This window comes from Microplitis mediator, chromosome 7, assembly GCF_029852145.1.
Source record: "Microplitis mediator isolate UGA2020A chromosome 7, iyMicMedi2.1, whole genome shotgun sequence".
In the NCBI taxonomy this organism is placed as follows: Eukaryota; Metazoa; Arthropoda; class Insecta; order Hymenoptera; family Braconidae; genus Microplitis; species Microplitis mediator.
In genome coordinates this window covers 25888692-25913820 of record NC_079975.1, presented here as the reverse complement: position 1 = coordinate 25913820, position 25129 = coordinate 25888692, and the positions used below count along the sequence as shown (strand labels likewise).

Sequence of the window (25129 nt, the reverse complement as noted above, 5' to 3'; positions counted from 1 at the left end):
TTAAAAAAAATAGAATTATCGCCAGTCAACTTCTCTGGAAATTCCAGAGACATCCCATACAAATCCCATAGAAAATATAGACCCAGCATTCGGAGTTTAGAAAAAAATAGAATTATCGCCAGTCAACTTCTCTGGAAATTCCAGAGACATCCCATACAAATCCCATAGAAAATATAGACCCAGCATTCGGAGTTTAAAAAAAAATAGAATTATCGCCAGTCAACTTCTCTGGAAATTCCAGAGACATCCCATACAAATCCCATAGAAAATATAGACCCAGCATTCGGAGTTTAAAAAAAAATAGAATTATCGCCAGTCAACTTCTCTGGAAATTCCAGAGACATCCCATACAAATCCCATAGAAAATATAGACCCAGCATTCGGAGTTTAAAAAAAAATAGAATTATCGCCAGTCAACTTCTCTGGAAATTCCAGAGACATCCCATACAAATCCCATAGAAAATATAGACCCAGCATTCGGAGTTTAAAAAAAAATAGAATTATCGCCAGTCAACTTCTCTGGAAATTCCAGAGACATCCCATACAAATCCCATAGAAAATATAGACCCAGCATTCGGAGTTTAGAAAAAAATAGAATTATCGCCAGTCAACTTCTCTGGAAATTCCAGAGACATCCCATACAAATCCCATAGAAAATATAGACCCAGCATTCGGAGTTTAAAAAAAAATAGAATTATCGCCAGTCAACTTCTCTGGAAATTCCAGAGACATCCCATACAAATCCCATAGAAAATATAGACCCAGCATTCGGAGTTTAAAAAAAAATAGAATTATCGCCAGTCAACTTCTCTGGAAATTCCAGAGACATCCCATACAAATCCCATAGAAAATATAGACCCAGCATTCGGAGTTTAGAAAAAAATAGAATTATCGCCAGTCAACTTCTCTGGAAATTCCAGAGACATCCCATACAAATCCCATAGAAAATATAGACCCAGCATTCGGAGTTTAAAAAAAAAATAGAATTATCGCCAGTCAACTTCTCTGGAAATTCCAGAGACATCCCATACAAATCCCATAGAAAATATAGACCCAGCATTCGGAGTTTAAAAAAAAATAGAATTATCGCCAGTCAACTTCTCCGGAAATTCCAGAGACATCCCATACAAATCCCATAGAAAATATAGACCCAGCATTCGGAGTTTAAAAAAAAATAGAATTATCGCCAGTCAACTTCTCTGGAAATTCCAGAGACATCCCATACAAATCCCATAGAAAATATAGACCCAGCATTCGGAGTTTAAAAAAAAATAGAATTATCGCCAGTCAACTTCTCTGGAAATTCCAGAGACATCCCATACAAATCCCATAGAAAATATAGACCCAGCATTCGGAGTTTAGAAAAAAATAGAATTATCGCCAGTCAACTTCTCTGGAAATTCCAGAGACATCCCATACAAATCCCATAGAAAATATAGACCCAGCATTCGGAGTTTAAAAAAAAATAGAATTATCGCCAGTCAACTTCTCTGGAAATTCCAGAGACATCCCATACAAATCCCATAGAAAATATAGACCCAGCATTCGGAGTTTAGAAAAAAATAGAATTATCGCCAGTCAACTTCTCTGGAAATTCCAGAGACATCCCATACAAATCCCATAGAAAATATAGACCCAGCATTCGGAGTTTAAAAAAAAATAGAATTATCGCCAGTCAACTTCTCTGGAAATTCCAGAGACATCCCATACAAATCCCATAGAAAATATAGACCCAGCATTCGGAGTTTAAAAAAAAATAGAATTATTGCCAGTCAACTTCTCCGGAAATTCCAGAGACATCCCATACAAATCCCATAGAAAATATAGACCCAGCATTCGGAGTTTAAAAAAAATAGAATTATCGCCAGTCAACTTCTCTGGAAATTCCAGAGACATCCCATACAAATCCCATAGAAAATATAGACCCAGCATTCGGAGTTTAAAAAAAAAATAGAATTATCGCCAGTCAACTTCTCTGGAAATTCCAGAGACATCCCATACAAATCCCATAGAAAATATAGACCCAGCATTCGGAGTTTAGAAAAAAATAGAATTATCGCCAGTCAACTTCTCTGGAAATTCCAGAGACATCCCATACAAATCCCATAGAAAATATAGACCCAGCATTCGGAGTTTAAAAAAAAATAGAATTATCGCCAGTCAACTTCTCTGGAAATTCCAGAGACATCCCATACAAATCCCATAGAAAATATAGACCCAGCATTCGGAGTTTAAAAAAAAATAGAATTATCGCCAGTCAACTTCTCTGGAAATTCCAGAGACATCCCATACAAATCCCATAGAAAATATAGACCCAGCATTCGGAGTTTAGAAAAAAATAGAATTATCGCCAGTCAACTTCTCTGGAAATTCCAGAGACATCCCATACAAATCCCATAGAAAATATAGACCCAGCATTCGGAGTTTAAAAAAAAATAGAATTATCGCCAGTCAACTTCTCTGGAAATTCCAGAGACATCCCATACAAATCCCATAGAAAATATAGACCCAGCATTCGGAGTTTAAAAAAAAATAGAATTATCGCCAGTCAACTTCTCCGGAAATTCCAGAGACATCCCATACAAATCCCATAGAAAATATAGACCCAGCATTCGGAGTTTAAAAAAAAATAGAATTATCGCCAGTCAACTTCTCTGGAAATTCCAGAGACATCCCATACAAATCCCATAGAAAATATAGACCCAGCATTCGGAGTTTAAAAAAAAATAGAATTATCGCCAGTCAACTTCTCTGGAAATTCCAGAGACATCCCATACAAATCCCATAGAAAATATAGACCCAGCATTCGGAGTTTAGAAAAAAATAGAATTATCGCCAGTCAACTTCTCTGGAAATTCCAGAGACATCCCATACAAATCCCATAGAAAATATAGACCCAGCATTCGGAGTTTAAAAAAAAATAGAATTATCGCCAGTCAACTTCTCTGGAAATTCCAGAGACATCCCATACAAATCCCATAGAAAATATAGACCCAGCATTCGGAGTTTAGAAAAAAATAGAATTATCGCCAGTCAACTTCTCTGGAAATTCCAGAGACATCCCATACAAATCCCATAGAAAATATAGACCCAGCATTCGGAGTTTAAAAAAAAAATAGAATTATCGCCAGTCAACTTCTCTGGAAATTCCAGAGACATCCCATACAAATCCCATAGAAAATATAGACCCAGCATTCGGAGTTTAAAAAAAAATAGAATTATTGCCAGTCAACTTCTCCGGAAATTCCAGAGACATCCCATACAAATCCCATAGAAAATATAGACCCAGCATTCGGAGTTTAAAAAAAAATAGAATTATCGCCAGTCAACTTCTCTGGAAATTCCAGAGACATCCCATACAAATCCCATAGAAAATATAGACCCAGCATTCGGAGTTTAAAAAAAAAATAGAATTATCGCCAGTCAACTTCTCTGGAAATTCCAGAGACATCCCATACAAATCCCATAGAAAATATAGACCCAGCATTCGGAGTTTAGAAAAAAATAGAATTATCGCCAGTCAACTTCTCTGGAAATTCCAGAGACATCCCATACAAATCCCATAGAAAATATAGACCCAGCATTCGGAGTTTAAAAAAAAATAGAATTATCGCCAGTCAACTTCTCTGGAAATTCCAGAGACATCCCATACAAATCCCATAGAAAATATAGACCCAGCATTCGGAGTTTAAAAAAAAATAGAATTATCGCCAGTCAACTTCTCTGGAAATTCCAGAGACATCCCATACAAATCCCATAGAAAATATAGACCCAGCATTCGGAGTTTAGAAAAAAATAGAATTATCGCCAGTCAACTTCTCTGGAAATTCCAGAGACATCCCATACAAATCCCATAGAAAATATAGACCCAGCATTCGGAGTTTAAAAAAAAAATAGAATTATCGCCAGTCAACTTCTCTGGAAATTCCAGAGACATCCCATACAAATCCCATAGAAAATATAGACCCAGCATTCGGAGTTTAAAAAAAAATAGAATTATCGCCAGTCAACTTCTCCGGAAATTCCAGAGACATCCCATACAAATCCCATAGAAAATATAGACCCAGCATTCGGAGTTTAAAAAAAAATAGAATTATCGCCAGTCAACTTCTCTGGAAATTCCAGAGACATCCCATACAAATCCCATAGAAAATATAGACCCAGCATTCGGAGTTTAAAAAAAAAATAGAATTATCGCCAGTCAACTTCTCTGGAAATTCCAGAGACATCCCATACAAATCCCATAGAAAATATAGACCCAGCATTCGGAGTTTAGAAAAAAATAGAATTATCGCCAGTCAACTTCTCTGGAAATTCCAGAGACATCCCATACAAATCCCATAGAAAATATAGACCCAGCATTCGGAGTTTAAAAAAAAAATAGAATTATCGCCAGTCAACTTCTCTGGAAATTCCAGAGACATCCCATAGAAATAGAGACCCATCACTCGTTGTTGTCAAAAATATGGTGAAGAAAAATTTTCCAAAAATATTTAATTAATCCATTCGTTTTCAAAAAGCTTCTAAAGTTTATAAAATGGCATGACAAATTCGAAAAGCGATCATACAATGCCTAACAAGAATATGAAATCAGTAATAGCTTAAAATTAAAAAAAAAAAAACACTTGAGGATACAAAATAATAATGCTCACTGTACGTATCATTAGAGTATGACTGATACACTATATATATATATATATATATATATATATATATATATATATATATATATATATATATATATATATATATAAGTGTGTTGTATACATACAATGCATTCGTACGGTGCCCCGTAGGATACCCTATACACTCACCCGTGAAAATTGAAAGTCGTAACGAGGTCATTCTTTGAGTAGATTTTACACCTCATATTTTTTCCATACCGGGCCCCTTCTATGAAAATCGATTCTTAAGGAGTAAACTCCAAAAATTTTCACATTTTAAAATTCTAAATGTTAAATAAAGTTAAAGTTTAAGTAATAAAACGAACAAAAGTGCTAGAAGATGCCGCAGAAATTCATACACAGACAAGGTGTATAAATACGTACATTGATACATTAATACATTGTGTCACATTTACGTATAGTCAAGGGTAGGAGAATACTTACCATAGTTGACAGGTTTAACTTATTTGTTTTTTCACAAGTCTCTTGATGGTTCATGGTTGCTACACTCTACTACACGTATAGTACACTATGGCGAACTGCCAACCAGACACAATCTATCCTATAAATACTGTTCTACACACTATTCCATCGTACTTTACTGATGGTTTAAATCCCCTGCCGTCACACACGTCGTCTTTACTTTCTTTCCTTTGGTACAGCTTATCCCGGCAGCGTTTTATTTGGCTCAATCCTATTGCTACTATACACTTTCCTCGATATCTCTTTTACTACCGCGTAAATCTTATCTTTTTACTCAGCTTTTCTTTCTCTCCTCTCTTTAAATGTTAACTAATACTGAAAAAAATTCATGCTCTATTTTTTCCCCGCTTTTTTTTGAATCATATGTTTCAGTTTCTCAAGTTATCTTCTATCAGGAAAATCTGTTTTCCATCTTTCCCGCATGGAAAAGCTATATATTGTTAAAAGTATATAAAAAAATATATGGTAAATATGTGATAAATATATAGTGGAAAAAATATCTATATTGAAAAATATATGTTTTTTACATATATTGGATTATATATTTATAATAATATATTTACTTGTATATAATGTTTTGTATTTTTCTATATATATTATCTCATATAATGCTCAATATATTCTAGTCACATATGGATGGTATATATATAATTTATAAGTATAATATAATAAACTTAATATATATTTCCATATATTTTGACTCATATAATTAGTGGTATATGGTCTCTATATAATTGATTATATATGAAAGAATTTATATGTTTAAATATATGGTTAGTGGTGTATTGGAATTATATTTTTCTAATATATTAAAACTTATATTTTTCGCAATATATTGAAAATTTTATTTTTTCAATATACTTTTTCAATTTCTACACAAATCCACAAAAAAAGTCAAATTTACTATTTTTTTTCTTTTCATTTACATCCCGTATGAAAAAGCAATATATGAGCTTCAGTATAATTAAAAATATATGATAAATCATATGGAATTATAAGAAGTCATATATGGAGCCATATACAAAATTTTGCCGAAATATTATATGATTTTATAATTTGCAACATATATATCGGTGATATATTTTTTTTACATGCTAACTTATAAGTATTGCTTATAATATTTTATACTATACTTTAAGTTATGATAAGATTTATGATTTAATTATATGACTGAAGTATAATATTTATACATGTAAATATATAATTATACAAATATATGTTCACATATATTTGTATAAATGTATGTTAATATATATTTATATAGATATATGTTTATATATATTTTTACAAATATAAAACTAAAGATTTCATGCTATAAAATGCTTTTTTTTTTTAAATCTCGATACGATTATTTTTCATGAAGTTACAGTCTTGCAAAAATCACTAAAAAATTTCTAAAATTTTTTTTTTCCTTTAATTTTCGGTATGAGTGTATTTTTTAAATTATTTATGTATAATAATATTGAAATTATAAGTTTATATATAAAACGAGAATATAATTTGAGATGTAATATCATATGTATACAATTACATATATTATAAATTATATGGATTATAATAATATTGAAATTATAAATTAATTTATAAGATGAAACATATATTTTACGTTATAAATTAATATATAAAGCGGTCATATAATTTTTGATACGATATCACATGTATATAATCACATATATTATATATGATAAATCATGCATTAATCAATATTAATAATTTTGCCGCCATATATCTCCAGTTATTTACCATATATTTTTTTATATATTATCGACAGTATATGGTTTTTTCATACGGGATTATATTTACTGAATAACTAACGCAATAACCTAAGAAAAGTAAAAAAATTGCCATATATTTTACAATATACTGGAACCCATATATTTTGTAATATACTGGAAAACATATATAAAAAATATAAAAAATACTATCTATTAATTAATACACTACTTTCAATATAATATATCAATATAAAAAAGATATATTAAAATATATATGTAAAACATACATAAAAAAGTCATATATTGATAAATATATTAGTAATATATTCTAGCAATATATTTTTTTTCAATATATTATCATATATTAATACGGCAAAAATCTAAATATGATTTTATATATTGTACAATATATCACATTATAATATTCATATATTCTATCATATATGTTTTCACAGATAAAGTTTTTTCACGCGGGTTCTATTGAGCTTCAAAAATCATTTCCTACAAACTTTTGAATTTCGTCTTGACTTTCATTGAGCTCAGAGTTTTTTTCCATTATTTTCGTTTTGTTTCTTCGAATATTTTCGAGTTTATTGTTCAGTATTTATTTATATATTTTCAACTTGTATTTAATGGCAGTAGAAATAAGTTGAAGGCAACGAGGTAACTAACAAAGTAAAACGGAAGGAAAGAACCGAGTAAAAGCCCGATGCCTCAAGAGGTTTTGACGGTTCAATAGATGAGTTTTTTTTGTTGGTTAAGAAAAAAGTAAGCAGTTTCTGTCGATTAGTCTGCTTGAGATAGATTGACTTTTGAAATTAATAAGGAGATAAAGTGAGGAGGAAATTTAACGGTTGAATTACTTGGGAATGCTCGTATGTCTTCGGATATTACTTGGGACAGTAATTTTAGCAGGAAAAGGACAAGAAAAGGATAAGAACCGAGAGGAGTTAAATAAAAGATAAAAATGGCCAAATAGTTTTCACGTTAGATGGAAAGTCCTTTTTTTTTAACCGATGAAACATTGCGCACTCGGTGAAATTGTTCAATATGACACGGGTATGAACATTTAAACGTTTTAAAGGGTTTTCTTTGAGATAATATATTGGGTTCGAGATATGAAAGAGAATTGTCGGACATACGATAAAATTTACTTTATAATGTATATATATGTATATGTTATATATATTGAAAAGGATAAGAACAATTTCTGTTAGTAAGAAGTGAGTGGAAATAAAAAAGTCGGAATGATTCAAAAATGGGTTCAAAAATTTTTTTTTAGATTTGAATTTTCGTTAATTTTTTTGAGAAAAATTTGAACAGTTTTGTAGAAAGAAAATTCATAGTTTTGATTAGAACGCAAAAATTATAATAATTTTTTTTAAATTGAAACTATTTAAATTTATATATACCCTCTAAACATGAATAAGTGAATATTCACTAATTCCACGTGCAAACCGAATCACTAATTCCAAAAAGTGGCTCGACTGGCACGCAAAATTAGTGAATATTCACTTATTTCACTTATTCATGTTTAGAGAGTAAAGGTCAGCGCAGTGAATAGCATCAAAGGCTTTGAATCAGTAGGATGCAGGTTCGAGCCCAGCAGTCACTCGGATTTTTTCATGATACTGAAGTTAGCCGACGTCCAATAATTTTTGGATTTTTTTTTAAACAATAAATTATTAAAAATAAAATATTTGAAAAAATTGCACCTATAGTTTATTAAATTTTCTACATGTGCATATTTTTATTTTTATTTTTTTTTCAAATTAAGTCGTTGAAACAAAAATTCGAAGATTTTTAGCTGTCTGCTAACTTCAGGATCATATTTTTTCATCAATCAAAATCATGTACACCTCCTCTAAGTAATGATTCTAATACATTGATCACATTTTGGATCTAATTAAAACTCTCTTATATTTCTTTTTGCAATATAATTTTTTTTTACCGATGGAATCAGTGGATTCTCATATTCACTTATCAAATCAGTGAATTTTAATATTCACATATTCTTACAGTGAATATTCACTAATTCTGAGTGGTACGATTGTAGCATTGACAATTAGTGAAGATGCACTCGAAATTAGTGAAAAATCACTAATTCATGTTTAAAGAGTATGAAGGCCGCTTTCAAAGTCTATAATTATATAAAAAAAATATAGTTACAAATATGTGTCACGTGAATTTTTCACATATACATTATACATATATATTTATATATTTCCATGTGTAATAGTATTGATAAAATGTTTATTTAAAATTATATTTATCTTGTATTATTATTTCAACAAGCGTTATCAATATATATTTATACGCATGTTTTTCCAACTGAGTAAATTTATTGACGCACATAGCTTAGTATTAATCAAAACAAAAAGACAATTATAATATTAAATAAATAGTAGAGTATGTCTTCATTTCGTTATTTCAAAAAACGGCGCTTATAGAAAATTTTCAAAATGAAATCATCTGAATAGACATTTTTTTTTATTAAACTAACAGCAATTAGCTGTCTCGAAACCCAAAATTCAGCTGAAATTTCGAAAATTTATTTACGGCACCGTGTGCTTACGAAAAATAATGACAATAAAATATTTATTGAAACAATATCTAACAGCATCACGAAAGCGGCCAGACGTCTTTTATTGTTGTTATTAAAAACAAAAAAAAACGTAAGAGAAACAATATTTTGTTGAAATATTTTCTTCTCATCGAGTATAAAAGTATAAGAACTCACTGTTTTGCCATTAATCGGTTGCTAACAACTAGAGTGATAACAGACTGCTCCACTTACGAGAAATAAAATAGTAAATATGAGAGGATTCTCGGTTTTATTGTTGGCTGTTTTCGCCGCAGGTTTGTCAACTTAAATTACGTTTGTTTCATAATTTGTAGAAAATACTCTAATCTGCTAATTGGCCATTATTTCAGCCGTTTCGATAAGTTATGCTGCAGACGCAGCAGCTGCTGCAGACGCAGGTGCTGCAGCAGCTTCTGGTGCAACAAGTGGTGCCGGAACAGGCGCTGCAGCAGGTTCAGAAGCAGCAAGTGCTGCTAATTCTTCAAGCACTGCCGCAGCTGGTGCAGGTTCTGGAGCAGCCACAGAAGCGGGAAGTGCTGCTGGATCTGCTGCAAATGCTGGTAGTACTGCTGGATCGGCTGGAGATGCTGCAAGTGGTGCTGGATCCCAAGCAGCTAGTGCAGCAACTGCAGGTGCTGGATCCTCGGCTGGTGTTGGCAGTATGTTAAATAAAGTTCCTGTTGCTGGAGGTTTGATTAGCGGAATATTGGGTGGAAGTTTATCTGATATTCTCCATAAAATACCAATAGCAGGAGATCTTTTCAGATGAAATATTTAAATACTTGTTTTTTAAGTACTTGTCACTCTTTTTCGTCATTTATATTTAGATCAAATTATTGCTGAATAATTTTAGTTTTTTTATTGTTACGATACTGTAAATTCTCAGATGTATTAATGAGTGATTAAAATTTTTTTTTTAATTTACGATTGTATAAAATGAATTAATTTAAATAATTAGCTATTGTTATTACAGTTGACTCTCTGAAAGTTTCCGCTTTCGGGGCTGTAGGGGAATATATTTTCGAAAAATACCCCCTCCCCCCACTATCATACCATTATGCTCGATTTGGTCATAGATTTTATTTGCAGATTGGACTCTCTCTACACAGAAAAAGCAGAGATAGCTCAACTGGTAGAGCACTCGGCGCGATACCGAATTGGTCTGGGTTCGATTCCCAGTTCGGGCTATCTATATTTTTCTCAATTTATCCATAAATTGTCTTATTGAGAGGTTTGCATGTTTAGGTTTTCACTATATTTAAATGGAGAGTCAAGAAAATATTTTTGAAAACAAACGTTTTCGGGAACTAAGTCAAGATTTTGAGTCAAGAGAATTCGTCTTAGTTGGAGAAGATTTCTACTTTATCTGAGAAAATTTAGGTCTCCAAAATAATTTTCTTGAATCAAGAATATTTACCTCCAGTCCGCTTTGAATCTGGCCGCTATGAAAAACTATTCGTGTATAGAAACTATATACATGTATACAAGTACGATTGTTGCGGACATATATAGAGGTTTTAAAAAAGTTAATGACTGTCCATTGGTGGGGGAACGACTAAACTTTAAAATGAGGAGAACAGACATTTTTAGAGTGGCCACATAGAGAGAATCGACTGCATTCATTTAATCACAGAGTAAAATTTACTCCGAAAAAAGTTTATTTTAATATAAAACTCCGAATTGGAGTCAAAGCGGATTGAAATAAAATCCAGATCACTTCGAAATCACTCCCTGAATAAACAAACTCCTTATTTACTCCGTATGTAGAGTTATTTTTTTTTTAAACTCCGCAATTCCGAATGACGGATTGAATTCGGATCGAAATAAAATCCGTGATCACTCCCAATTTTTAATAGTGTATGTATATACCCCGTGAAAAAATATTCTGATCAGGCTTGATATGAGCTGATAAGGCCATATCAAAATTTTTGATATATTCATATCTGGCCTGATATGATCTGATATGTTCATATTTGATTTTTGATAGGTCCTGATCTGGCCTGATATGAAAATTGGCCATATCAGGCCAGATCAAGCCTTATCAATTTGATATGTCTATATCAGACTTGATATAGCTTGATAAGCTCATATATAATGTTATATTCATTTCTAATAGGTCCTGATATGGCCTGATATAACCTTATAAAGTAATATATACTTTGATATACTTAAAAAAAAATCCCTGATCAGGCTTGATATAACTTGATATGAATTTATATAGTCTGATATATATATATATAAATTGATATACCTGTGAATAAAAATCCTGATCAGACTTGATATAATTTGATAAGCCTTTATAGAGGTTAAAAATATCAAGTTACCTCAAATTTTATTCGAAAAGATGTGTCATGAAAGTTGAACACGATAGATTTTTTTATACACAATAAAAATTTATTGATATTTATTTTTTACATATTTTTTTAAAATAAATTTGGTCTTTTACAGATGTAATTTTTTATAGACAATTTATAGACAATTTATATCAAAGCATATATAGTCTGATATACTTATATCAAAGCATATATAGTCTGATATGGCCAATTTCCATATCAGGCCTGATATAGTCTGATCAGAATATTTTTTCACGGGACCCCATACATTTCTGCAACATATTTTCTAACTCAAATGTCTAATGACAATTTTTAAAAAATCCATTTTCAAAATTCGAAATTAGGATAATTTCCGTTAAAAATAAAAACTAGTACGTCTTTCAACGTCTGCAGACAATAAGTCCAATGATGACCATCCTAAACTCTAGGTTTTAGATTCCATTTCTGGAACTCTAAACTTTGGACTCTGGACTTTACTGAACGTAAACGGATTTTAGTATCTGTCAAGATTGTCCCATTAGAGATACACGTAGTGGCTTTTAACCAGATGCTAAAGTAAATCAGATAGTGACAGAAGTAAAACTATGTACATACAATATATATGTATATATATCGTAGTAAATAACACGCGTACTAAGAGATTAGAATAGTCGCAAACAATATAGTACTCGCGTGTTTCCCTTTAAAATCATGAAGCCATCAGGGAGGAAGATAGTTAACGTGTCCGAAAACCCAAGGGTATGGCCAGAAACAATTACTTAACTTACTGCATACATTCATATATATATATATATACATATGTTCTGTACTATTTCATTTATTCACTCACTCACTTTTGGTGCATTCTCTGGAGCTAGTCACTGGAGTCTACCATCAGAGCGGTAAACCAGCTGAGTAAATAGAGCCTTCGCAATGAATAGAAACTGCATATATAGTCCAGTCTCCAATTGTCTTGTTACACCTATAATTACATTGTCAAAATACCGCTAATTGATGAATAAATTGAATTACGCGTCTGTTCTAAGTATAAATTGATGATAAAAGATGTTAATTTGCCTGATGGTAGTTTACAAGAAGAAGAAGTGAATCAGAATTATTGATGCAGATGTAGATATAGACAGAGACAGAGACAGAATGACAGCTATCGGTTCGTTAGTTATAGTTGTGAGGTGAGGTGAGGAATTTCGAGATTGTCTGACGTTGTCATTGTCGCTATAGACGGGGACATAGACTTAGACGTTGCTAATTGACGTCACCTCACCTGGGTTCCTGGGTTCCTGGGTTCCTGTAGTAACTGTTGTCTGTTCATCCCTCTCGTTTAACCAAACGGCGTTGAGTCTTGTCCTTGTCCCGAGAGGGCTTCTCGTTAAACCGTCTGATCCATTATCCTATTGACTGTTCTCAAGACTCTTTTGTCTCTATCTGTGTATCCTGGCTCGATCTCTATCGCCCATTCTGTCTCACTTCCTTTGTGGCTCTAACAATCCCTCATTATCCTCCTTTTAGGAGTAACGGAGACAACAAATTCCTTTAACCAACGAGCCATCTCAATTCAGCTTTGATATCTCCACTCTTGCTGCTCTTTTACGAGTCATATCTTTCCGGATTATATTCAACATCATGTTAAATTGTTATTTTCGTGTATTTCATTGACGGTTTTTTTCCTCAGTCCTCATTCAGAAGGATTTACTTCATATAAATTAAACTTATTTGTGTTTAATGACAGCAGGTAATTCTTATTTACGGAGGATAAAAAGGAGCCTTGGTAATTATTAGGAAATTAAATTACTCTGTTGTTGAGGATTGTCCGAACCTCTGTAGCTTTTAAAACTTTAAGACTTTTCGATCATTTTTTCAGTTTTCTTTTTGTCAGTGAAAAGAAAATTTTCTTGCAAAAGAATTTACAAAAAATCGTTCATATTTTGACAGCAAAAATTATGTTTTTGGTCTCGTCCTAACTGATCAACTCGTCCCAGTCTGCCCTACAAACTAAGCGATTTTTCCCCCCAAAAAATTTCTTCTGAAAATCGAAGCTTCGTTTTCCACTGAATTTCCCTAAGTATCAATTTTAATCCTAAAATCTGTTTATTAATATTAAATATCTCTCAAAGTTGCTGCTTAGACGCAATTTCCTCGAAGTTTACTATTAATTTAAAATAATAAAAAAATGAAATTATTTAATAAGAAAATCTTCAAGGATGAGATGAATAATTAAAAAATAAACTGATAATAAGTTAAAGTTTCTCATACTTTAGTTAATGCTTTCAATAAACGCCTCAGGTGTTTCCTCGCTTCACTTCACGGATAGTTATTACATAGTCTGGTTTTAACGTCAATGTGAAGAAACTGTTTTATTATATATACATATATATCTAACGTAATATATAACCATGTGATATATATATTTTGATGTTACGTACGACGTTATAATGTTAGACAAGATTTACTATCATTATTATATATATTATATATATATAAAAGTAGTTACACATCCCTGTTAATGCTTACGGAAGGTTTACGCGAGCACATGTGTACACATAATACACATAAAATCTTAGATATATTACTGTAGAGCTTTATTAGTGTATTACATAGTTAAAGATGGTATGGTTACAGTAATAGTTTAAATGCTGTAGTTTCAAGTGTATTAGTAAGTGAGGGTTGTTTAAAATTCAACTATTGAACGCTCTAATCAATTATCTGTCTCATCGTGCAGCAGAATTTAGTGTTGCGTGAATTCATTTGAAGCCAATGGTTTCAATGTTGAAAAAAAAAATTTATTTTATACTGGGATTTCGTTTTTTTGAATACTCGATCTATGGAGACATTAAATTTGACTAAATTTCATAATTCATACAACCCTGTTTAGAAAATCTTATAGGATCCAATAGATTCTCATGAATTTCCATAGGGATTTTGTAAGAATGAATGAGTTCTGTGAGAAGTGCTATAGTTAAGTATAGGGCTACATATACATTAGCTATAAGAATCTTATACATTGAGCTGTAAGAATCTATCGGATTTTTTAAGCAGGGAAGAAGGGTTCTTTTAATGCATGCGTAAAATACATTCTAGGTATAAGCAAACATTAATATATATTAAATTTGAGGTGACAATTAGGCTGGCTGTCTATTGAGAATAGGAGATTATATACTTGGTACCTTAATTTGTGAGTATCTATACTTAGGCAACATGGGGATTTTTGTGGAGAAACTAATATTCAAAAATGATATGTATTTATTGAGAGTAGACCTAAATAAAACTAACTCATAATGGGTACCACCATCCCGAGTCGAAATATTAGACGTAAATTGAACGTTTTGGACATATAAAACTCAAATTGACAGCTTTTAACTTATTCAAAACGTAGATTGGAGTATCATAAATCGAAAACGTAACTAAAACTTATTTAGACTTACAATAAGAAAACATAAGCATACCAAAAAATTTTTCTTGTCGATTTTGTACTCCTGGATTGTGATCACGTCAATTCCCTAAAATTTTGTCCTCCGCCGTTCTGGCTCTTAAATAAAAAATTCATATTTTGAAAAAATAATTTTTCAATTTCATACTTCTATCTAACACTATTATATCTTTTCATATATTATGATATCAAGGTTATGAAAATTGTGATTACAAATATTGAAATAAATTAATTATTGTTATCATTAAACTAAAATCATAACTCATGAAATTACCAATTTTTTACCAACCAAAATACAAAAAAATCGTTCAATTTACTTTCAAAACGTTAAAAACGTTAAGACTTCAATTTACGTTTAAAACGTTAAAAACGTTCAACTTACGTCTAATATTTTGACTCGGGATATCATAGTAATTATTGTCGGAAGTCATTTTTGATAACTGGCATTCAATTTTGGAATTCGCTGTCTAAAAATATAACATCAGCTGATAGTTTGAGTATTTTTAATAAATTATGCTGTAAACATTTAATGATATCTGAAGAAAATGGTTAATTTATATACTAAATAAATATGTTATGATGTATCTTTCTTTTGTCAAATGGCTCTGAAGGGTATACTCCTAGAGCCAATATTATTTATGCTTATTTACACATGCTAATCAGAAATTTGTATTCTAGAAATTATTTGTAAATAAGTTGATAAATAAATAAATAAATAAATAAGGGTGAGGGTGAATAAGGACACGGAAAAACAATTTCCTGAATTTTTGGGAAATGGTTGATCTTAGAGCGGGAAGTTTAAAAAATGCGTTTTTCAGTTGTGAATACGGGAAATTTTGTACTTGTTATGGACAGTAAAAAACGTTCGTACATCATTTCTGAAGTAATCGTGAATAAAGAATTTGATTTTTTGGAGTACGGACTAAAATGACTAATTTTGATTTTTTGTAAAAAATTTGAAGTTTACGGAAATAATTTTATTAAAAATTTAATTTAGTAAATTTACGAGTAATAGTCGCAAGAGAGGTTACTAGTATTATATTAGTCCATAAAATATTAAGTTTCGTAAATAAATTTGAATATATAGATCATTTGAGGTCATTTATCTTTTGTTGGAAGGAACAAATGATCCAACAACAAAAGGATAATGTGGTATATAGACATCATCTGGTGGTATTAAAGGGTTCAGAAGGGACTTTAAGATTTATATCCCCATAAAATGCAACCGTACGAGTAGAGATTTAAATGGGTGATACGATGAAAGTTCTTGCAGTTCTCTAGTCTCTGCCCTTCTTTATATTTACTTTGTATACCTATTTTTATACTACTTCGTGGGTATTTACATGCGTTATTTTTATTGCCCTCATCCATGTATATGTGAAAAAAAAATTTTTACGCTGCTTTAACAGCTAAAAAAATAACCACTAACTTTTATCCTTTTTTTTGCGTAAAGTCGGTATTAAATTGCTCTTAATAGGATTAGTGGATTTGAATCTTAAGATCATTGGCTTTTTTTACGGCCAGGAATAATGAAAATTGAAGAATATTATCAGTAAAAATTTTATTTTTATTTCTTTCGGAAAATTGATCAGATCATTTCCCAAGGGATGATTTTATATCGAGGAATTATTGTTATTATAATTATAATTATTACTACTTGTTTATTTTTTAATAGAAATTGATCAAGTTTAACTAGTTAAGGGGGTAAAAATAAAAAGGGGAGGTTGTAAAAGTAAAGAAGTGAGTAAGCAGGAAAAAACTACTTCTCAACTTTTAAACTTCTCTTCCTATTAAAAAGGAAGAGGATTCCACTCAAAGTGTATCCTTGCTGATGCTTGTTAAATCGTTATACGACCGTACGATTGCCCCCTTAGTACATTCAATTTTTCCAATTAAATTCCAGCGTTATTTCATTTTTTTTTTTTTTTGAAAAATAAAATTAAAGGCTATAGGAAAAAAATGATGAGAGCGATTGTGAATTGAGTGAAAGCAGTGACAGATAAAGATTTATTACACAAATATTTTTTTATCCATTGAACGGTTTACGAATAAAAGTTGATTTTTAAATATTGATTTTGGTTATTTTTTATATTTTTTTTTAATAAAAAGCTTGCAGAATGAAACTATTATTTTATTGGAGTTATAAAAGACGAGGAAAAAAATAGTAGTCTGTATTTTTAGATTTTTTTTAACCGATGGTTGAAAGGAAAATGAAAGAGATTTTTATTGGGTCGGTAAAAAAAAGAATACAATTTATCAATATCAATTGGTTGTCATTTTTGTTGCTGAGGTTAAATTATCGCAAAGTTATTTCCACGGCGTCGTAGTTTTATTTACTGACGATGCAGACTCCTTGTTATTATTTTATTTATTTCCTGTGGGTATAAATCTTTGTATTTATGGTTAAATATTTTTTTATCATTTTTTCTTTTCATTGTATTAAAATATTGTCAAGATTTTGTCGATAGTAAATTGTAATTATAGAAGATTTTGTTATTTGGGTACAGACGTTTGTAAAAATGTAACCAGGATTTTCTGTATGAAGAGACGAGGAAGTAAATAATAGTCAGTATTTTTCGATTATTTAGTTAGCGTTCGTAAAAAGGGAATTGGTAAATTGATATGAATTTTTATAGAGTGAATTCAAAAATGAACTTTAGAGAGTGAGTCGTTTGTTTATTTTATCGAGTGTTACTGCAGTATGTAATATTATTATTGTTAATATTTATGTTTGGTTTGCAATAACGATAGGCAGATTAAATTTGTTGAATTAAATAAAGAGCAAAGCAGGATCAAATAATAACATACATTTCCGCTATTTTATTTCCTTTTTATTTGTTTTAAATATTTATCGCGTTACGTGGGTTTTAACATACGGCAAAACTAAATATCAGACACCGAATACGCGAATAATAATATAATTATAATGTTATCAGTGTAGACTTTGAGCTAGAGTAAATGTTTGATATACTCGTATTTTGATAAAACGTAAATACTAAATTTTCGCTTTTGATTTTCATTAACTCAATGAATCCAAGTCCTCTGACATACTAATTAGTACTTTGTCTAATAAAAAAAACTACCAAGGTCGCGAGATGATTTTCTAAACCATTTTCATGACTACGTGGTCGAGTTAATTAGACCAGATTATTTACTTCGGCAGCGCGAAATCAAAATTTTACTTCACCGTGTGAGAATCAATAATCAACCCACATCCACTCTATTGTATCATTCAACATAAATCTAATTAATTAGACCAGATTATTTATTTCGGGCAGCAAAAAAAAATTTGGAGTCAAAATTAACATATACCACTTGTCCAAAATTGTTAATAAAAATTTGAATCTCTTGATTCCATAATTAATTTTTCTCAAAATGTCAAATTTCAAAACTCGTATTAAAATGTCACTTGAAATATAAAATATCGCAAGTAATACAAAAAAAATTTATAAATGCATTCAATACTGACGTACAATAATTTTCAATCGTTAATCGATTATCGATATTTACAATTTCACTAAAAAAACAAAATCAAAACTAAATAAATTCATTAAATATCTCAATTAACTCCTGTACTCCTAATTAAAAATAAAAAATCACTAAAATAAAATCTCACAATTGAACATACCCCCTCTCCAATCAATTTCCGCCCATTGAACATCGCCACAAAAAGCCTCAACATACTTTTTAATTTTATTTCTATCGACTGTTCTCCCCAGCCCTCCCGCTCCAAACAATAGCTTATAAAAATAGAGCAAAAAAAAATTTATTTACATTATTCAGTTACCGTAAAACTTTATTCATTAACTCCCGGACTCTTTATTATTAAATAAACTTTAACCCTCTATTATAAAATCTCCGTAAAAAATTTTTTTATTTCCCGCCCAAATTAATTTTCACACCGAAAAAAATCCGAAGTGAATTCGGAGTGAAATTAAATCCGCATTCACTCCGCCACTCAGAGTTCCAGAGTTTTAAAAAAAATCACTCCGCATGCGGAGTGAATTGGGAGTTTTTTTTAGCAGAGTGACGTGGATTTTATTCCACTCCGGTCCGGAGTTTTAATACTTAAATAAATTTATATTAAACTGCTAAACAATGTGTGTGTGTGTGTGTGTGTGTGTGTGTGCAAATGTGTGCGTGTATGCAAATGCGGGCGTGTGTGTACAAATGTGTGCGTATGTGCAAATTTATGTGTGTGTGCAAATGTGTGCGTGCGTGTGTGTGCGAGTACGCGTGTGTGCCTAAATATGTATGTGCGTATGTGTGTGCATATCAGCTGATTAATAATGTAATACGTGAATTTTCACTTCGATTTTATTGAGTGGAGTTATATTTTATTAATAATATTTACAAAACTCCGCTCCGGAGTAAATTTCACTCCGGAGGGATTAGTTTAATAAAAAATTATCTACTCCGCGAAAACTCCCCTGCGGAGTGAATTTCACTCAGAGGGGAGTGAATAATTAAAAATTCATTCACTCCGAATTTAATCCGCATTCACTCCGCGAATTTTTTCCAGTGCAAAAATAATATCATCAAATCTCCCGCCATATTTGCTGAAGTTAATTGCCTCAGAATCTTATTAGAGATCGCGGAATAATTTAAAGACTATTTAAAATAAACCCACACACGTTAACTATTCTCACTCTCACACGCAAATTGCGCGCACATGTTATCTATACATTAGCACACAAGTTGACGCATTGCAATCACGATTGGTTAGATTGCTTCCATTGGCTGTAATTCTTTTGGCACCAGTATCTAAATGATCTCTACCACACACACGCACACATTTCTCGGTCTTTGTCTTTGTCTTATTTATTTAACTCTTTGTCTGTCTTAGTCTTAGTCTTTGTCTTTGTCTTTGTCTTGTTCTTCCTCAATAAGATACAAGTTTAGACTAGACCAATACTCGAACATTTAACTCTAGTTAGAACAAGATGACAAATGATAGAGAGAAAAGATTTTATATAAAGAGAGAGGAAAGAGATTAAGTGTAGAATAGAAATTAAAAGGGGAAGGAGTCGGTAGTGGTGTGAAGACTTGAGTGTAATGAAAATTGTTTAAGAGTAAAGACAAGTAGTGTGTACTGTATTTGTCATTTCTTCGACTACAACTAACGTCTCAATCTTATTTACCCTCTTTATTTTTCCTCCTTTACGGAAAACCGTCTGTTTAAATTCAAATTTTATCTTGAATTTTATTCAAATAATTAACGTGATCTGTGATTACAACTTGCGACCTTCTCAGTGAGTGCTGTGAATAATTTAAACAATACCGAGACGTAAATACTGCAAATTATATTTTATATTTTTTTGTTTAAGTGGAAAACTGAAGTTTAATTTTAAATAAAAAAAAATATTACTGAGTAATAAAGAAAAGAAGAGAGTTGTTTAAAGAAAAGCAACCGAGCCTCAGGTTTTTTACTTTTTTCAGGCGCTCGTGCACGTCGAGTGTCATCAAGCTGGAGCTGGCAAAGAGGAATTTCGGCCTACGGGGGTAAGTTTTATACTTTTTTTTACTTAAGAGTACAGTTGACGTTAAATATTTTTTTTCGTTGTTATAAATATATTTTTCAAAAAAATATGTTACATAAAATGTGAACTATACTATAGAGGTTTCGCAAAAAAAGTTAGAGGAGAAAAATGGAATTTGTTGTGCAACTGTCGATGTTAAATTTTTTTAGGGATTTAGAGCCGGGTATTTTACATTGATATGTTTGAATACATATATGTATATTTGTATGTAAATGTTTGGATGAAATTGGAAAATGATACGTAAAAATAGTATAAAATAAAAGAGATGTTTGTATCAATTTTCCGTACACGTTTCGATGATGTATAGATACATTGCTGATGCAACGGGGTTTCACAATGAATAAGGGTTGGGTTATATTGTTGTTTCCAGATAGCTATGCTATTCGTGATGCATACATACATATACTTTTTTTAGTTATTCGTAATTATTGCATCATGTTAAATCGATATTGATGAGAAATTTGATTTTTATTGCGCCGATGAAAAATGGAATCGCGATTTCTTTTAATTAAATTCTCGTGTGTCGTCGACGGTCATAAGATCGCGCTGATGCTCGTCTCTCATTTTCAATGCTAATAAAAAAAATTTTATCCATGATGATCATTACTGTAAAAAATCGGGAGTGAATACGGATTTTATTTAAATCCGAATTCACTCCGTCACTCGGAATTCTGGAGTTAAAAAAAATCCCTCTGCAGTGATAAGGGATTTTTTTATGGGCAGAGTGATTTCGGATTTAATTTTAATCCGCATTCGGTCAGGAGATTTAATACTTAAATAAATTTATATTCAATAGGAACTTTATATATATGATACATAACGAAAATATTAAATTATTGAATAGCTATGACGGCATAGTTTTTATAGAAATATTTTATATTTCTGTACAATATGAAACGTATCTCGTAGTATGACCTTGGGGTCTTTGTGAAAGTTTTATTATCAGCTGCTTATAATTTTTAAAAATAATTTCCCGCACTGTAAAAATATATTCATTTCCGTACACTGTAAAAAAAATTGTTTGAATTTTCAAAGATTGTATATAACGCAATAAACACATACATTTGTGCTTGAAATTTCATTACTGATTTCATATAGAATTTAAAATACACGTTTTTGAATTTTCAAATTAACACTTTGGATTTTCAAATACTTTTTTTTGAAATTTCAAATAGAATTTTTAAAATTCAATATATGTTTTAGAATTTTCAATACTTGCTTTGAAAATTTAAAAATCAAGTATAAATTTTAAGTACGTTTATTAAAATTCATATTTTTTCTCTTAATTTTAAATACCAGCTTGATTATTAAATTACGTATATTAAATTTAAAGCTTTTTTCATTGAAAATTAAATTCAAATATCTAGTTATAAAAATTCAATTCCTTTTGTATTGTAATTTTCAAATTATTTTTAACAGTGTATATGATGCATAGCGAAAATATTAAATTATTGAATAGCTATAACGGCATAGTTTTTACAGTAATATTTTATATTTCTGTACAGTATGAAATGTTATCTCGTAGTATGGCCTCGGGGTCTTTGTGAAAGTTTTATTATCAGCTGCTTATAATTTTTAAAAATAATTTCCCGCGTATTCATTTCCGTACTCGATATAAATGTCGAAATATCAAAGACCTGAGCTCACTTATCAGAAATTTTTTTTATAATTAATATTTTCCGAAACTACCCTTCGGAATGAAATTCACTAAAAGAAATTAAATAAATAAAAAATCATCCACTCCATGTTTACTCCGGAAATTTTTTACTATCTCTGATGGTAAAATTTACAAATTTTTCAAAAAAATATGGTAATGATTATCACATACGTGTGATAATTCCCTATTGCAAGACAGTAGTGGTCATAATTTTTTTTTCGCGAGTAGAAAAATTCGAGAAAATAAAATTAACTTTTCCAGAACTCAAATAACGAGCAATAGAACGATACCGAGTGCACTGAATTTACTGGAGTGTATTAAAATAGATAAATATTGATTAACTGACAAGATATAACGTGAAAAGTAGTCTGGTCGAGTCGACCTTTGTAAAATTTCAAAACTTTCATTAAATTATTAACACACCGTCGATCTCTTCTGTCTCTGTTGATTTTTGTTCCGAACAGGTTACTCGGCTATTTTCAATCGAGGTCGTCGACTATTTAATAAGTAATTCGATCATTTAATTATTAATCCATGCACTCAACTCATCTAGAAACATAAAAGGATACACTTTTTTTTATTTCAATTAGCGATAACAAAAATGTCTAACTAAAAAATTTAAAATTCCGCTAATGGATTTCTAATTGATTTGAACGTTAATTGACAAATATAGAGCCTGCACTCGCACTAAATATTTAATAACGATAAATTAATTAAATAGTCGAATAATTTTCTTTCTATTTTATTTTTAATTTTTAATATTACCCGCGATCTTCAGCGCGTCTTGAATTTCTATAACATGACTTTTCATCTAAAGATATCCACCAAGTGGAAGAAGAAGCGTAAAGCAATTCGTTCGGACCACAAGTGCTCGACCCTCAGTTTCTATTCCATTTACTCTTTTTTTTTTTATTGTCTATCCTTTTGTGAATTTTATTTTTGTTCTCTTTCTTCTCTTTTACTTTATGCTTCTTTTCAACAAATTTTTCCTCATTACATTTTTTCATTCGTCCATTTATGGAGTCGGAAAAATTGGCGGCTGTCTTCGGATAAAATTTTTTTTTTCTCTTATATTTTTTTTGCTATACATAAAACTTATATTTATTTGTATTTTACTTGCTCTATTTATTTCTATATTTTTTCAATGCTCGAATGCTCAGTCAACGTTGAAAATAAATAGGTCGTGTTCAAAATTCAAAATGACGTTTAATATTTTTTAATTTTCTTTATCATTATTCTTATTTTTTTTTAATGGATATAGGGGAGAGGGGGGTAGAGTGAGCCCCTTAAGGAAAATAATTATAATATCATTAATTTTTTTTACGCGTTTACTTCGTCTTAGACCCTTGATATTTATTTTCACTTCATTATGCTGCGTCCATTAAATTTGAAAAATCGAAAATTAGGGGCAAAGTGGGCCCTCAAAAAAATTTCGGATTTGATATTTTTTATTTTTTACACGAGTGATATTTGCCCTCATATAAGAAATTTCGATAAGTTTATTATCCGTTCGAAAATTCGAAATTGACGTATAGAAAATTTTGAGGGGCCCATTTTGCCCCATATTTTTTGAAGTTTTGAAAATATTAAGGGGCCTACTTTGCCTTCTTCCCTAATTTATTGATTTTTATGATTGCGGTGTAAAAAAAAATGATTTATTTGTTTATTTATTTAAAGAAATTTATAAAAGTTAAAAGGAAAAAATAAATGGTAAGTTCGTGGGGTTGAATCGAGCTAAGTTTAATTTTCAAGTACTTCAACAGTCCAATTATCTATCGAGATGGTAATGGTAAACAAAAAAAAAAGGAAAAGAGTTTCCCGTGTCAGTTGCCCGGTTTTCTTTTACTTTATTTTCTCCACTCATCTATTCAAATCTTTAACCAGCATCTCTGGCAACAAACTTTACTTTTTTTTTAAATCAATACTGCTTCGAAAGTTGCACAGGTGCTTGTAAACTTTAGAATGATAGAGTTGTGATTGCTGACGTTACTATCTAATTTATTAATTATAAATTTTGATTAATTATTCACGGGTAATGTGATGAGAAATTCAAGTTTAGTTTTATCTAGGGCAATTCCGGGTCAGATGTTAAAATTAATTTTCCAAAATATTAGTTTGTATTCTTAGATTTTTTAAATTTAATTGACTAGTTTTAATTTTACTGACAGCTGTCATTTTTTTTTTATTTACAATTCCCATTTTTGCTGACAGGTGAATTCGTGTTAAATATGAGTTATAAATATATAAAGATTTAATATAAAATTATTTTATTATTGAGAAAAAAAATTAATTCGTTTTGATACAAAACTTTTTTTACCCCCAAGAATTAAAGGGATGACAGAACAGGGGGGGGGGGGGGGGAGGAAGTACTACAAAAATTTAGACTTAAAAAAAACTTTTTTTAATTACCACAAAATTTTTATTTTATTTTTTGGGTAAAAAAAAAATTGAGTACCTCTTGGGTCAGTTTTTTTCTAATTAAATGTTAGTTAATATCCTGATTTACTCTCAGTTATATAAATTTTAATACAAACTTTGACAAACAATTTTATCAAACTACTTGATTTTTTTTTTTAAATAAAAAAAAAAAATACTCAGCTAATTAATTACTGCAAGTTAATTTATATCCCTATGATTGATATTTTTTGCTCAGTTAAAAAAAATGTATCACTACTTCCATAAAAATATAAATTTATATTAATTTACTCACACAATCACGTCACATACCC

The 25129-nt window shown here is 30.5% G+C and overlaps 2 protein-coding genes across 3 annotated transcripts in view; one reads left to right on the top strand and one right to left on the bottom strand.

Annotated features, from left to right (window-relative positions):
• LOC130671861 (GATA zinc finger domain-containing protein 4-like) overlaps positions 1-25129 on the bottom strand; it is a 56026-nt gene extending 30897 nt beyond the window's left edge. Inside the window, exon 1 of one of the 2 annotated variants that reach the window (XM_057475969.1) lies at positions 25111-25129. The gene's annotated coding sequence lies outside the window, so the exon portion shown is untranslated. Of the gene's footprint in view, positions 1-5108; positions 5237-25110 lie in introns of those variants that run through there. The other variant, XM_057475968.1, reaches the window with a different exon arrangement.
• Positions 9567-10370, top strand: LOC130671863 (fibroin heavy chain-like). Its single transcript, XM_057475971.1, has 2 exons — positions 9567-9721; positions 9797-10370. Exons 1-2 carry the CDS (start codon positions 9679-9681, stop codon positions 10213-10215), a joined length of 462 nt encoding a protein of 153 aa, XP_057331954.1. The 5' UTR covers positions 9567-9678; the 3' UTR covers positions 10216-10370.

Excerpts from the sequence above, each read along its gene's own strand:
- LOC130671863 (XM_057475971.1), top strand. The coding sequence starts at position 9,679 with ATGAGAGGATTCTCGGTTTTATTGTTGGCTGTTTTCGCCGCAG. Across the intron at positions 9,722-9,796 it reads GTTGGCTGTTTTCGCCGCAG|CCGTTTCGATAAGTTATGCT; the intron begins GTTTGTCAACTT and ends CCATTATTTCAG.